Source organism: Bacillus rossius, chromosome 8, assembly GCF_032445375.1.
Source record: "Bacillus rossius redtenbacheri isolate Brsri chromosome 8, Brsri_v3, whole genome shotgun sequence".
Lineage (NCBI taxonomy): Eukaryota > Metazoa > Arthropoda > Insecta > Phasmatodea > Bacillidae > Bacillus > Bacillus rossius.
The window spans coordinates 34,953,949-34,969,959 of NC_086336.1; the positions used below are offsets into that span (position 1 = coordinate 34,953,949).

Genomic DNA, 16,011 nt, shown 5'->3' on the forward strand with positions numbered 1-16,011 from the left:
CCAAAAGTATTCAACTAGTTGAAGAGGCAATCAGGCATCTTCGTTGAATCAACTAAACCACCTCGTCTAAAAGGGGCCTTATCGTGTTCTGACACTCGTGATTACGCCACTGTTCATCGAGACCCTGCAAATAGTTCCACAGAACCAGACACAATTGCGGAACTTTACAAGAGAGAGAGAGAGAGAGAGAGAGAGAGAGAATAAACCTGTCACTCTTTCAATGGTACTATGTTTTCCATCAACCTCCACATATATGTTGCTGGCATAAGAAGAAACTTATAATTAATTTCTTCTAAATTTAGGAATTTTTTTCTAACAGCCACAGTTACATAACAATGTCACTGTAAATAGTGTGTGTTTAACTCAGATTTTGTTTTACTAAGGCTCTAAAAACTCTTACTAAAAATGTTATAGAAAACATTTTCAGTAAGTTTTGTTATAGTTTCATAGAAAACTAACTTGACATATCCGCAATAAAACAAAAATAGCTGACTTTGGCTCGTTTGCCCTGAGTTCCTGAGCAACATATTTTATTGCAGATATACGACTTATGACTTGAAATCAACATCAACATACGCATCGTCTATGTAAAACACATCTGATAAATTTTACGCAGAGATTAGACAAATATAGCTTTATTTTTTTACAGGAGATCTTTGTAACTAAACTTAATACAGAAGTCGTGAGTTACTCTGGACGTTTGTGCGTTTTTTTTTTTGGTTCGTCACGCCCAATCTATCTGGGCACACAAAAGTTGCGCAACAGAGCTTCAGAAGAAACCACGCAGATATGAAACCTGCTCGAGATACCTGAGTTGGGTTCTGTTTGCGAAAATCATTTAATAATACGCTGAAGGCGGACGAGTAGTTATGTTTCTGTATTTTTTTTTTTAAAAAAACTGCGTTTTAGGCATGCAACACGCGAGGGACTTGCATTACACCTTATTTTAATTTACCCGCCATAATATATCACGGTCACCGCTCAAATCTCACAGTTGCTCCACGCACGACGAGAAGACTGCGTGCCATTCCACAGGCGATACCGCGCTAGAAGCACCAGCGAGCGTCTCACTAACACTGGGCCGGACCCATTTAACAAATTTGGCTTCGTCAGGTGTTTGTGTGCGAAGGATAATGTTCAGAAGACAAAAGTTTCCTGGTAACAGAGACGTTGCCCCGGGAGCTTCCCCCACCACCCGTTTTTTTTCCCCCATTTTCTCGAGGCTTTTGTCTGCGGCCGGTAGCACGAAGGCGAAGTGGACGTCAACTGCATCGAGCTCCCTCCATTCTTCAAACAAACGGGAGGCGGGCGTGTGGGTTGGGGGAGTTTCGGGACTCATGGTCCGTGTGCGGGGGTTGATTTCATTAAGCCATTACCGGTGGGGCGAGGGCGGGCTCCAATTACCGCCTTTCCCAGGGCAGAGAACAGCCCCGACGGTGCTGCCGGCAGCGGAGCTACCGTCAGACTCCCAGCGACGAGAGCGACAGGCAAGACTTGGACAGACGTCTGCCCCCGTGCGATGTTGGAGACAAGCACGTTACCATCTTTCCTTTTGCAGAACGACACCATCTTGATTTCTATAGTTTTTAGACAATAACAATTATCAGTCGTTTTTAAGAATTTGGTTTTGTAAAAGCATACATATTATATACTTTAATTTAATGCTTGAAGTTAAAAGTGGCTAGATGCCGTGAAGTCATTGACGTTTAGTAGTTAATTAATTTTTTTTTGGGGGGGGGATGACCACAACTGTAATAATACTTTGACAACTTGATATCAATATTGGCTATGTAAATACCTTAAAGTGTGATATATGCTCTAGAGAAAGCAAATTTCAATATTAAACAGTAACAAATTTGTCACTGGATAGAAACTTTTCATACCAATATCTTCACGCTCGCTGGTTCTTCTGGCAAGGTATCGCCTCTAAGCGCAAGACTGTGGCCTGGAGCACAGTCTTATTCTAATATTTAGTACAGTGCCACTGAGAGATTTCAAAATCGTGTGGTTTTAATATGAAAGAGGCATATGAAAAATTAATTATTCAGTATTTCTAAAACTAGCATGAGAGAACCTGTTAAAATTGAGTTACTGGATTCATAACATTATGAAATTTTCGTAGGGTCAATATCAAATAATTCTTATCTACAGTTATGCATTCTATATTGTAATTTTTTTTGTAAATGAACTGAAATATTCATGTAAAATTACATATATTTGTAAATTGGTTCGTTTGCATTATACTATTCGCAGAAATACTTGGCTTAGATACCCGGGAATTTGTGCATAGTGTTGTCCCAGTACCTCCAATAGTTAAAGTTATTTGCAAACCGTTCTCTGAATAGCTTTGCAGTGTTAACCGTGCCCATTAATACAAAGAGGGAGTGAAATGAAATCTACAATTTAATTGATAAATGTACTTTTATTTGCACTCATTAATTCAAATAAATAAAAATAGTTAAGTATTCGATTATATTTTACATGATTTAAAAAAAATGGTGCGCCAATTTTCTTAAAAAATACTCAGTATTATCTCGGAAAACATATATATATATATATATTTATGCTAAAATAGCCATAGCCTTATGTACAAAGTGACAAGTTACAATATATTTCATGTAGTATTACAAAATATTTATTGGTAGCTGGTTTCCAAAGGAATCTTTTGTAAAAGTGGATAATTTCTTTTTCTGTGTACTACAGACAAAAGGCAGTCGTTCCAAGTTTTTAAGAACTTGTAAACCAAATAAATTTGCTGACATTCGATTAATTTATAAACTTGTTTGACAATGTGTCTCTAGATCGAAAGTTTTTTTAAAAAAGACCACATGTAATGCATTTATTCTCTGTTTGTATTTTGTCATTGTGTACCCTGAATAGGCACAGGTCACCCCATTAAACCTTTTATGCTTTTTGAGTATGGTTTTTAGGCATTTCTAAGTTTTTTTCTGTTATAAGATCCTTTCAGAGCCCAAGTGAATAACGTTTCTGGATATCACACTTTCCTACATTAATTCGTTCTATTTGCCTAAAAATTTAATTCCTCTAACCTAATCGTTGAGCTATCCTTGATTTCTAAGATTTGTTTTAGCAAGGGTGCTTGATGGCTAACTCAATTTAACTTAGCCTTAATTGATTATTATGAATTTTAAGTCAAAACTTTGGTTGAAACAAAATTGGTGTAAGGTGGATTGGCATGGTGATTCTCCGGTTGCAAATTAGGACAAAAATTACCACCATCAGATCATGAAGGTTAGAAGTTAGAGAGTGATTGTACGCAATCTTTGCCATAATTATAGGCCAAATACAGAGCGATACCACACCACCCTGTCCTATCTAGATATCAATATATATATATATATATTTTTCATATTTAAGTTTAACGCTAATTCCTTGCTGACGTGTCGTTAAAATCTTTATACAGCAATACTCTCTCTATGATGGCATTTTTAAGATTCTTCCTAACGAGTTCGTTTCAGATTATTTAACCAACTTCTAGAATTAACCTTCATACAGTTACGTTTTGTTCCGCGAGCTAGATAATAACCATAGCGACTTTATAAGACACTCTGTCCATAAACTAATACTAATCAGATTGTTTTATAATTTTTGCAATTTCTTCTTTGTTACAACTTTAAAGGGGACTGACTGAATAAAGTGAAATAATTGCAGTGTTTACTTTCGGGCTTATGAATGATAATCTTAAAAAAAAGTACTAGGGTATCATTAATACCGGAGATGCTCTTTCAAAGCTCCAAATCTGTTTGCCGCAAGCCTTTTGACCGAAGTACCCTTTGCCGCTATATATTTTTCTTTTTTCGTGCTGCCTTGCCTCCCCTACAGTAAATTGCCGTTGTTCAACCCCTACAACACCCCCTTCCTTGTAGCTTATACTTGCTTTATAACAACCTTTAGACCTCCCCCCTCTCCGCTCCCATCCATTCAGCCATCATTTTCAATTTCCACTACAATAACTTGATTACTCGCCCCCGTCGCAGCTGTAAACAAGCCCTTGCGACGCGCATGTGTTGGGGTGGGGGGAGGGGGAGACACGACGGCGCAAAGAAAGCAGAGTTTAGGGGAAATAATGAGTGCTGAATCCACCTCTTTTTTTCCCTGCGACCCTAAGTAGGCCGATGAAGTTATTGTCATTAAAAATATATAAAATATTTGCACGGATATTGCTGTGTGTATCGCGTCACGATTTGTTATTCGGAAAAAATTTTGAGTCTAGCGATATATTAAAAAAAAAAACTATTGGTGGTTGACTCTTAAGGGGGATAAGGCCTTGTCATATTGCAATCTAAAATATTTTGATACTGCTCGCAATAAATCTCCCGTGCTGAATTTTTTTCGTTTGCGATGACATAGGAACTTAGCTTTGACTACATGTTTAAGTCAGCACTTGTGAACTGGTGTGAATATCCTGATAGTTGTATTCGCCCGCGAGAAATAATAAGTTATTTCCCTTCGGCCCTTACAGACTGGAGACTGTTAGTAAATGTGTGGTTGCAACAACGTATAGAAGGTCTGGGAGATATGATTTACGCCTTGACATGCAAAAAAATTGAGATGAATAATTAAAAATTTGAATTAGAGCAAAAATATGGAAAAATCCAAGATGGCGGGGCCTTACACCCGTAATTCTTCGGTAACAAAATTGGAAAGTGGATCAAAGAGTAGTGCCTGGAAGAAATGGCATGTTTACTTATATTCTTGGTATCCATAAACGTCAAGCGAGGGGACTATACCTACGAAGGTTTATACTTATTACGATGATTTCGCAAGAGAGAATTTTCAGTTTTGGTACACCTGAGTCTCTTGACTAATTTTACAGCGAATTTTGTTCTGAGAACCTTCGTGTACCATACTAGCCAGTGCGTTGTCTGAAGATTATAAATTAAGTTGTTCTCAATGGCTCTTAATATATTTGTTTCTGTTTTACTTTCTTAATCATGGTTGATTCATTTACATTTTGAAAATGAAATTCTGGTTTAAAATTTCTTTGGTTCCCTGAAATCGTTTCACATAAATTCTTAAATGCTGTGATTGCTCCTTATCATGAGCGATGGCCAATTTTTTTCTCAATTTTCCTTACTAGTTGTTTGTGTTTACATCGTTAAGGATATCGTAAGCGAGAAATATCAAATCAAAAAATAAATTTTAAAAAATCCCCGATTTTTTTCATAAAATCGCACAAATAATAAAATATGAGTTTTATTTTTGTAAATTAATCACAAAATAATCGTATGTCTCCAGGTATTTTATTTTCTTTGCCGCAGGAATGGGCCAATCCCCAAATAAAGAGAGCAACATAAAAAAAACCACTTCCTGAAAATAGAGGGCACAATTTTGCTTCTGCTTAAAACTTATTCAGCTCATGTTTGTTGTAAATAATTTTTTTTGTTCATTCAGAAATGGTGTGTTTGTAAAGGTGCATTTTATTGTGCGAAAAAAGTTTGAGATTGGCCGCGATTCGTGTCTTTCCTTTTTTGAATTGGTTTCTACGGAATGCTTGGCCTTTCGCGACAGAAGCACTGACAATCGTGTTCGTATTGCTAGAAATAAACAGTAGTGAGAGGCCGCCAGATGTATTCATATAAAACCTTTAGGGAAATTTACGTTTTATTATTCATTCTGACGCCCCATGCGATACTTAGTTGAAATTTATTCTTACTGGCGCGTTTTGTGCCGTTGTTATAAGAGATGTTTTTTTAAGTGTTTGAATATTTGCGAATCCGAATTCCAAGAAAATTTAGCGACACAGTCGAATGGAATCGAGTTTTCGCGGAGTGAAAATACAACTTTGCATGAAATGTTAAAGTTACGTGCTCTTATTGTGCACAGTAAGACGAAAATATCCCTAACCTATAGTCTCCGAGACTAGTGTTGATCAAGGGGTGGCTTTATTTTACTTTTAAAAACCACAAAAAAACAGTAAAAAAAGTTTTTTTGCATGAGCAGGTCACGTATTTAAACAACTTAATATTTTGCCTCAACGCCATGTTTTTTTCTGGTCATTACTATTTTTAAAGGCTTTTCCTTTAAAATCAAAACTATAGCTCTGTTACATTTTAAGTTTTTTCTCAATATTTCTCAACGTTATTTAATTAATATTATCTACTAGCTGCCCGACCCGGCTTCGCACGGCTATACTAATGGGAAAAAAATTAAGCCACATCTCCCATTTACAATAATGGTAAATAAAAAAACATTCAGTGAAAAATTATTACAATGCTGTATAATGTACCGGAGAGAAAATGAATAGCACCGATGGTTTCCCGACTCGTGCACGCAACGTACAACTGATGTACTCGTACTTCGCTACGGCAGTCTACAGGCAGATCACTCTTGCGCCGCTCATTATACATGCCCCTCCTTGTGAGTACGCCACTGCCGCGCGATGCCCGTTGCCATGGAGACGCAGAAGGCATGAACAATGCAAAATCCTGTTCTCATGCAGACAAAGTACCCACTGTTGCCTGGTTTTAACCACCCATGGGATCTAATTTTCGGAAAATGTCATTCTTCGCAACATAAGGAACATTACTGTGAAGTTTCAAGTCTGTAAAATATATATACTTGAAAAAAAGGGCAATAAAAAACAAATTAAAGACAGAGAGAGGAAAAAAAATAACATTTTAGGTTTGCGATTTAAAGTGATAAATAGTATTTAAATACTAATTGAACTCTTATGAGGGTACTGATTGCTTCGTTGCTAATATAACACGGGTGTTTTTTACTTGTATGGGAAAATTAAGAATGATAAGGCATCTAGTGCGTGGCAACAATGTTAATAGGCAATAGGAAATAAACTTCTAGCGCCTGCGGCATTGTCAACACACACTTCGTACGTGTACTGCATGTTGTATCTAACCCCCTCCAACGCATTTGATTCTAAATTGGACTTTTAGTAAGGATCCCTAATGTTATTGATAATATAATATAGCCTATATATAGCCTTCCTCGATAAATGTACTATCCAACACTGAAAGAATTGTTCAAATCGGACCAGTGGTTTCTGAGATTAGCGCGTTCAAAAAAACAAACAAACTCTTCAGCTTTATAATATTAGTATAGTATAGATTAGCGGTATAAATCCACGCAATTGTTTATTATTATGATCACTTTCGAAACCTTTTGTAGCTCGATAGTAACGTTCAGTAATATCCGTTGACAACAAAAAATGTAAGAATATTACAGGTGTAAATTATCAGAACAATCCCATAATTAATTGTAATAAAAAGGAAATCAAAAAAAGAACTCCTTGTGTGAGATAGTGTCTTAGGTAAATTCGCAGCGTGAATGTTTTTTTTTGTAAGCCGAGGTGGAATAAATGCCAAGTATTAAAGAGTGAATTTTCTATTATAAAAAGTAGTCACAAAGTAATTCCATTGCCCTTATGTTTTTTAATTAGCTAAAAAATTTATTCTAAACAATTTTCTAAGAAGGCGTTCAAAACAATAATGTAAAACCAAGAACGATATCCATAAAGATAACGGAAGAAACATTTAATCAAAGGGCAATTTGTGTAAATCGTATTATGTCAAAAACTGAAAGAAGGGGCTAATGGATTCATCCCATTTCCGTGCGAATAACGCGTCACTTCCAGCGCTACTGTCGTTAAAGTCTCGCTCTGGTAGCTTTCACGGACGTTAGGCCCATTGATGGATGTCACCAGCATGCACGACTGATGGGCCGCTATTTCGGTCGAAACCTCCCACATTCCCTTCTCTCTCTCTCTCTTTCTCTCTCTCGCACTCAACATCTACACATTATCTAACCCTCTTTTGTGTCCGACCCGTGGCACTGAGTTGTGACATTTCCGAAATTTAGAATTGAACCCGATGCCAAATTTACGCAGAAAAAAAGTTTAATTTTACGTTAGGGTTAGTTACATCGCGTTTGTTTGAAAGTCCAGCAACATTCGAACACAAATTGCAATGAATTGTTTTCATTGAAAATAACTGTATTGTGTGACTGTTACGAAAAAAAAAAATGATGTCAGGTTTACAGATCGTCTTGGATAACTTTAAACCGGCTTCAACAATGTTGCCGGTGCTTAAATCTCTTTCGTTTTAAGGTTTTTAAGCGCTGGTTCATTTGTGCAAAATTAAAGCTATGACGTTGCACTAGCCTTTGTAAATACCACCTTTCAAATAATACTATAACTATAGACTTTACAGCAGTACGTGGATGAGTTGAGTTACAGCCAGGGCCATCGGGAAAAACCATGGACCCAGGGGCAGACATTTTTTTTTTGGACTTCTCCGCCCCTCAATTACTCAATTTGAAACGTTAAAAAAACCAAAATCAAAAATATCTGAAAACTGTAAAAGTTACCATCTACATAACTCTAAACGTGATCGGTGCATATAACATTAAAAGTAAGGTTTCCTAATAATTCCATAAACAATAGATTTGTAATTATAGTCATATCAGAATAAACTTAAGCATTAAAAAAATACTCAGTAATCAATATTAATATAAACATGTATATAAAATAAATTATTTAATTTAGTAAAAAACTTGATACATTTTGATTAAAATTGAAAATCAATAAATATGCGGAATGTTTATTCTTATTTATTAATTTTAATTATTTATTAAATAATAATATAATAATTTATATTTTAAATTTGTAGTTACATTATACATACGGTAACATAAAATCACTTATATAAATACACTTGACAAATTTATAAACACAATTTCTATTACATATACTCACAATAAATTAATCCTTTTAATTATATGGACCAGTATTCAATATCAATCACTAAATTTCTGAACGCGACTCACACAAGTCCCTCAGCCACCTCTAGAATTCGCTACCGGAGCAGCTACGTCGAATCATCCGATTTTCCGAGCGAAAGGTTAAACTATAATGAAATTTCTCCGATAAAAACGAAAAAGACTTGTATAAGTACCAAACCTCGGCTTGGACCTCATTTTTGACAAGGAATTTTATTAACATTCATCAAAAGTTTAATTCTATATAGTTCACGCACACGTTAGATGACTATAAATTACTAAGTATTAAAGGATAGTTTTACTATTATAAAGTTTTCTTTTTATTACCTATGAAAATACATGGCTATTCATTTCCAATCATAGGTAAATAATTTAATATTACTTTAAGTAAAAATAGAGGATATAGGCCTACCTAGTATGAAAAAATCAATCCAGCTATGTATTTAATAATATTATAGCTATACGATCAACAAATAAAATTTATTTGCTTAAAGCACAATAATTAGTATAATCCAGTAATCTGCAATTTAAAAAAGTAATCATTTTCCACTGCCAAGTTTTAACTACGTTCCTTTAGTTTATTAAGCGCGCACTATAAAAACTGCGCTACAAAGCCTGAAAGAAGATTGCAAGGAGAATACAAATAATTGTTTTAATACCAGTATTCCTAGTTTTCTTAAAACTTGAAATTACTCCTTACTATGACTATATTAGTGTACCAAATATATATTCCCGGGTATTTTCACTGATATAATGTTTCATATGCTAGACCAAGACGTCTGGTACCTCCCCTAATTTTTACTGAAAGTATATTTGCGGGATCGCCAATTTTCTGTGAAAATTTCGTTGCATGGTGCGCACGCATCGTAAAAACTCACTGTCATCATTTTTTTCATAACGCACTTAAAGAAATACAACTTCATAAATCTCGAAAATCAACCCCCTCTCCCCTACTTCACCCCTTCCTTCTTGACGAGCATGATCATAGATAACATTAATTATGTAGCAATAATGATATTATAAGTAGGACAATGCTTGATATCAAATGATGCACTTTCGGTCTTTGAAGTAGATATGAAAGCCTTGTTCGTTGATTTAAGACACAGATTCAATAGGTATTTTTTGTACTTGAGAACTCTTAGATTATTTTATTTATTTAGAAATAACTTGGAAATTCTATCATTTATGTACACTCTATAGTTTTGATGAAAGTAATTATCTTAAAGTGTATTAGGTGAAATATTTTAGATCGAAAACGTTGATGACAATCACGCTCAAGTCTTCTCGAAAAAATTTCATTTGCCAACTACTGCAAGTTTTCATAGAAAGTATAAGGCATGATTCATGAGCCATCCAGAAGAGTTCACATTTTTACGAGCCCCGGTGTATTACCAAGCTCGAATCAGCATGAATGTCACGATGGAATTTGCACGCGGAGATAAGCAGGGCCTTGGGTCTAGTACCGAGTGTTCGCCTTCGCAACTGAATTACGAAGGTCACTCGCGTGCACTCGAGGAGGGGTTTCATGGAAAATAAATAGCGCAGTTTTAAGCTGCTCGGAGCTGTTGACCAACGCAGCTCGGAGGGAAGCGAGTGCAGAAATAAAAGAAGGCAATAAAGAAGCGGGGCGAGGGAAGATAGAGATCCCGCCAGGGGAAGGAGCAGTTGGCAGCGCTGGAGCGCAGATGAACTGCCGCGAGGGGTGGGGGGGGGAGGGGTGACTCTGGCGGGATGGACGCGGGTAATGAGAGGGAAAGGCAAGTTATGGAGGTAATAAAACAAGGAAGGGCCAGCGAGGGTTGAGGAGGGCGGAGATCATGTTCCGACGAGGGTTGTGGATGCGACGAGGCTAGCAGCTGGATTGCATGGTCGTTCCTCCTCGTGTCTTCAAGTCTCGGGAGTTGGCTTGTTCTTCTACTGACAGTGGCTGGTCAGTGTCCCTCAACACCTTTCCTTTCAGGCTGGTATTCCAAGACACAAAACTAAGGGTGTAGGTGTTGAATATGCTACACCTGTACCCTAACAGTATTCCAAGTGCACGATAGGACACCACCATATCCTTATTTTTAGGGGACGGATTTTGGTGTCCTAACCGTTGCTGATCTGTTGCCCAAATTCCGCGCATGCGCAGAGTTCACTGTTTCGTTGATTTCGTCCAGATGGTGGACGCGCATCTGGTGACATTAACTCGTATTAGGGTTGCCAACCGTCCCGTATTGTACGGGATTTCCCGTATTCTGTGACTAAAAGAATTATCCCGTACGTAGGCAGGATGGGACGTGATATTTCCCGTATCTTGTTTAAAGTTCAGTTCACACACCCGCATTAAATTGAAAAGTATTTTCCCGCCTGCGCCGCACCACCTGTTATATGTATTGCGACATTGCGAGGCTCCGTTTACTCCGCAGTTCACTGGCCACCAAATAGTTAATGTTGACGCCGACAGGTGGCAAGTTGTTGCCAAGTTAAGTTTTTTTGTGAAACATTGCTTTTTGTGTCTTGCATGTTGTATATTGTGTACTATATACCCGAGATGACATTTAATTTAAAGTTGGGTTTGTTTGGTGGAATGAAAAATGAGAAAATATATGTTAGGCATACATTTATTAAAATATATTTTTTTAAGTTGCTTGTTATGGTGTCTCTAGGGGTGGTTCTAATCTAAGGGGGGCGGGGGAAAGGCTAAGTGGGTTTAGCAAACCTCCCCTTCCCACACTTTTTTCCTGATCACATTTTGCATTGGAGAGAGTTGAAGTTAGTTTACCAATGTTCAATCACATATGAGATATCTGGAATTTTTATACTTTGTTAACTTAAAATATCTTTATGTATTAAATTCATCACTCAAAAAAATTATTAGGTCAATACAAAAATTTTTAATATTTCAACCAGGTGCATAATTTATTTTCAGATACAAAAACTTCTAAAATAGCACCAATTTGCATCTAGAAATTCCAATTTTTCCGGGGGAGGACCCCCGGACCCCACGTTCTATTAGGTGGAGTTCAGAGTCCCTTATGCTCAGGGTGAAATAGTTGGTAACCCTAACTCGTATATAGTCACTTTTGTGATCATCGGGAGACGTACCAAGCGAGTTGGTGTGCCAAATGAAACTTTATGATAGCGAAACTATTCTGGAATACATTTGGTACATTTTAATGGTTATAACAAGAAATAATAGCAACGAAAAATATAAAGGCTGTTATATTTTTGTGCGGAGGTGCTAACTGTAATATTTTTGCCGTAACAATTTCATCGGTGGTTGCAAAACGTCGGCTAGAATGCGTTGAAACCAGTTTCTAGTCTCCCGTAGAACTAAGTTTATTCAAACTGTTGCCGATGTTTCCTTTCTGGGATCCGGTTCGAACACGTTCTGGAACAAGGCCCGTGAGTTAGGTTACGGCTGTACCCCAAAAAGGCAGTGCTTATTCGCTATTTTACCCGAACGTCTTTCAATACCGTCCTTAAACATTGTTGTTTTTGTGCTCAAGTAAATGAGAGAGTATTGTGCTGGTAAATATACTTTTTTTTCAGAGTAAAATTACTAATTGAAATAAAACACCAGAAAGCCACGTAGGTGGTATCCGCAGATTAAAAAATAATTAATTTTATATTATGAACTAAGTATCAAAATTAAATTTATTTCGTACTAATCATTACGTCTTGTCTGTGCAGGTCAGTTAAAGCATCTTCGTAGATGCTATTGCGTTCATTGGGTTGCTATTCTTCACATTTTCATTGTAGTATGGACTGCAGAGTAACCTTTTGTAAAGGTCCCTGTGCTTTGTGTGAACCACTGAAGTTATAATCTTATTTCACTCTAGCAAATAACACATCTATGAATTTATCATGTGTACACCCAAGATTGGTCTTTAAATGTTATATAAGAATGCGAGTGTTTATCATATTTACATTTAATATTTTTATCTAAAGTGGAACAAGGATACACTTATTAAATGCTATTGGTGACATATATTCATTTCTTACCTTTCTTTCTTAAAAGAATGGCTGGTTTCGCCCTTGTACCGTAAACACAATTTACCGTAAAATTAATCAGTATTGGTGTTACCATAACTGTTAGTGTCTTAACATGTGTATATTTGTAAATATTTTACAAGAATTTACATATAATTGAAATAGAGGTAAACATAGATTGACCCAACACAATAATTATTGTGGTATATGTATGGAGTAGTTCTGGAAGACTAAGGCAAATGTAAGTAAAGGTACCTGAGCTGAGATCTGGGATATGAATGCAAATCCACGTACCTCATTGTATAAGCTCAAAACTATATATATAAAATAAACAGGTATTGTTATAAATTTTCAGTTTTCTCCACAACCACTCACCGCCTTCCACTCGCGGTTGTGGTCTAACATCAGTTCTAAGAGGGTTTGGTGGAGGAAGTTGTGCGTCTTTGTTTTTATTTTTTATTTATGACCACGTTTTTTCCATAATCTTCATCATGCAATGTTGATGCCTCCTTGCGAAATTTTGAATTCGTTAGGTATGCCAGAAATGCCTTTTCACTGCCTCAAACTGAAAGTTGACTCGCCAATAATTTTGCCGCGGAATCTGGATTCGCCAAAATTATGCAATGGCACAAGACTCTGTATTTAACTTCTGGCGTGTGCTAGGACTGTTACCATGTTGGTAACTGCCTCAACCATGTGTGATTACTTACTGGTCACTATATTTAATTGTTTTATATTTATTCAATTTCTTGTTACATTTAATTACTTTTATTTACTTTTTGGTAATTTAATTGGTAAAATTAATTACTTGAACTTTTATGAATTTGCACTGTCGAGCTAGCGAGAGTTAAGTTGGTACACTAGACTGCACGCTTTCGGTAATGTTCGGGCCGAGCCGAAGATTTCCGAGTGGAATACTCCGTGTGAAGACCGCGAGGAAGACAAGAGTCTAGCGGCAGCAATGCTACCTTCCTGCAACTGGCTGCAAAAGCCGATCCTCTCCGAAGTTGGCCGATCGGGAGCGCCTACCCCCTGGATGTTTTTTTATTTTTACGCGCGCGCGTTTTTTCTCTCCAGTATAAAAATGCCACATAGACTGTTTAGTGGATGGTTGGTTATATTAGGTAAGTATAGCTACATTAAAAATTACTGTAAAATCATTTTATGGTTGCTTAGCAAATCTTTTTAATATGTAGCTATCCAGCGCTAGGAAACCGTTTACATGATTTCCAAGTATCTTTAATGTAACTATCATAACCAAATCAACCGTCCACAAAGTTTTAAAGTATTTATAATGTAGCTAACCTAACCTAATTGACCATTAGTTATCATGTCCTTACCTGAAAATTACAATTTAATTAATAAATTTACTTTTATTTGCATTCATTATTCAAATATATTTATTACTTTTGAAATGTTACGTACTCGTATTTTTTTTTACAAGTACAAAAAAAATTCGCACCTGCCGAGATTCGAACCGTCAGCCTTTTGATTAAATGCCAGCGCCGCTGAGCGCTCAGCCACGTGGCCCTATGTGTTAATTAAAATTTCAGATGATATATATGATCGTGCCGCCGGCCCCGGAACGAGCGTGAGCGGTGCGGCATTTGCAGCCAGTTGCAGGAAGGTAGAATTGCTGCCGCTAGACTCTTCTCGAGGAAGAGGGACTGCTCGATGTGACGCCGGGGTGGACGGACCGCAAGGGACGAGTGCCTGCGCTGAACGAGCGTGGAGGTTTCGACGGCCGGGCCGCGTTGGAGAGACGCGAGGCGATGGACATCGCTGGTGCCCCGGGGTGGTCAAGTGCCACGGCAGCGGCGGACTTGCTGCGACTCTGAAAGTAACACTAGAGACCCTTATTTATTTTCTGGTGATGGTTCACCTGCACGGAAGGTGGAAAAAGAAAATTGCAATTTGACTTAATGCTACGTAAAACGATCGTGACTGCGTTTAACGCCTGGCGCTAACGTGATCAATACCCTCAAGAACTTATAACTACTTCTGAAGCGTGCTCGATATAGCTCGATATGTTGCTACAAAAACAATGTGGAAAATACCGTTCGGTAAAAATGGCCATACAAACGTTTTTTTGAACTTTCATAATAATAGTTCATAATAATATTCCTTTTTTAGTAAATCCATGCGCATGGTGGTGTTGCGATTATATTCCCTGTATCACTTATTAATTTTTCATGTCAGTGCTAAATGTATATTATTATTATTATTGTACGCGTCATCACTCGCAGTTACAGTATTGCATTAAATTCATACTCCGTACGTCTGTTTGCTTCATATGTGACGTCCCATCGATCCCACTTCAATTTGTTGCTTATAGAATCTTTTTCGAATCCCATACACACAAGACAGGGGAAGGGTACATATAATATTTTTTTATTATTTTCCTTTGCTTCCCTGTGGCGGTGTGTGTAGAAGGTTTTTTGTAGACCCCGGTAGCGATCAAGGTTTTTGAGATTGCTGGAGGCCGGGGTTACAGGACTCTATCCTTGCTGAACAAATATGAAGTTCACAAGCTGACAGAAGTTGTATGTAATATTTTTAAAAATAATTTTTCGTGATTTACTGAGTTTGATTTAGCAAGAAGTATGTTGGTTTTCTCCATGTGCTCCTGATTATTTTTGTCAATATTTGGTTTGTTTTCTCCAAGTGCTTCTGGTTTTTCCAGGAGAGACTTCTTTTGGATTTATCCGTGTGCTCCTCTCTCTCTCTCTCATTCTCTCTCTCTCTCTCTCTCTCTCTCTATATATATATATATATATATAAGAGACGTAGAGACATGAAATTTTTTCAGAGTTACGTATAAATTGGTGAATTCCTGTTACTAAATCAGCACTTATATTATAATCAGGTGGAATTCACACAAAAAACAATTCATTTCTCAGTCGAATACTATGACTTAAAACAGCTGAGAAACACTATCATGCAAGACAATTGACCTTCTCCTTGATGTCTAGCGAAGCCCTTCTTCTCTTGCGATCGTAAGAGAGAATCCTGCATCCCACATAAAAAATAAATAATATTTACGTCAACACAACATGTGACGACATCTGTTTCTCTATTTTAATAACTGTCAGTATGCATCTGGTATTAGTCGCAGAAGCTAATATGAATCCCGGTTCGTTGCCTGCAGCTGTATCAAAAGGCCACAGCTGTAGCTGCTGCAGCAAGTAGTTAGTCTTGAGAAATAATGCTAAACGTCACGAGAAGAATGCTTGTGTTAAAAATCTACAACTTAAATGTTAAGCTGTGATCGGTGTAGCAGGT

At 37.0% G+C, this 16,011-nt stretch overlaps 1 protein-coding gene across 1 annotated transcript in view; it reads left to right on the forward strand.

Moving 5' to 3' along the window:
• The window catches only part of LOC134535356 (uncharacterized), a 52,313-nt gene extending 37,746 nt beyond the window's left edge, over positions 1 to 14,567 (forward strand). The window contains exons 5-6 of the mRNA XM_063374426.1: positions 1,450 to 1,536; positions 14,376 to 14,567. Coding sequence (XP_063230496.1) covers positions 1,450 to 1,536; positions 14,376 to 14,567 — 279 coding nt within the window. The remainder of the gene's footprint in view (positions 1 to 1,449; positions 1,537 to 14,375) is intronic.
• Positions 14,568 to 16,011: the final 1,444 nt, after the last annotated feature.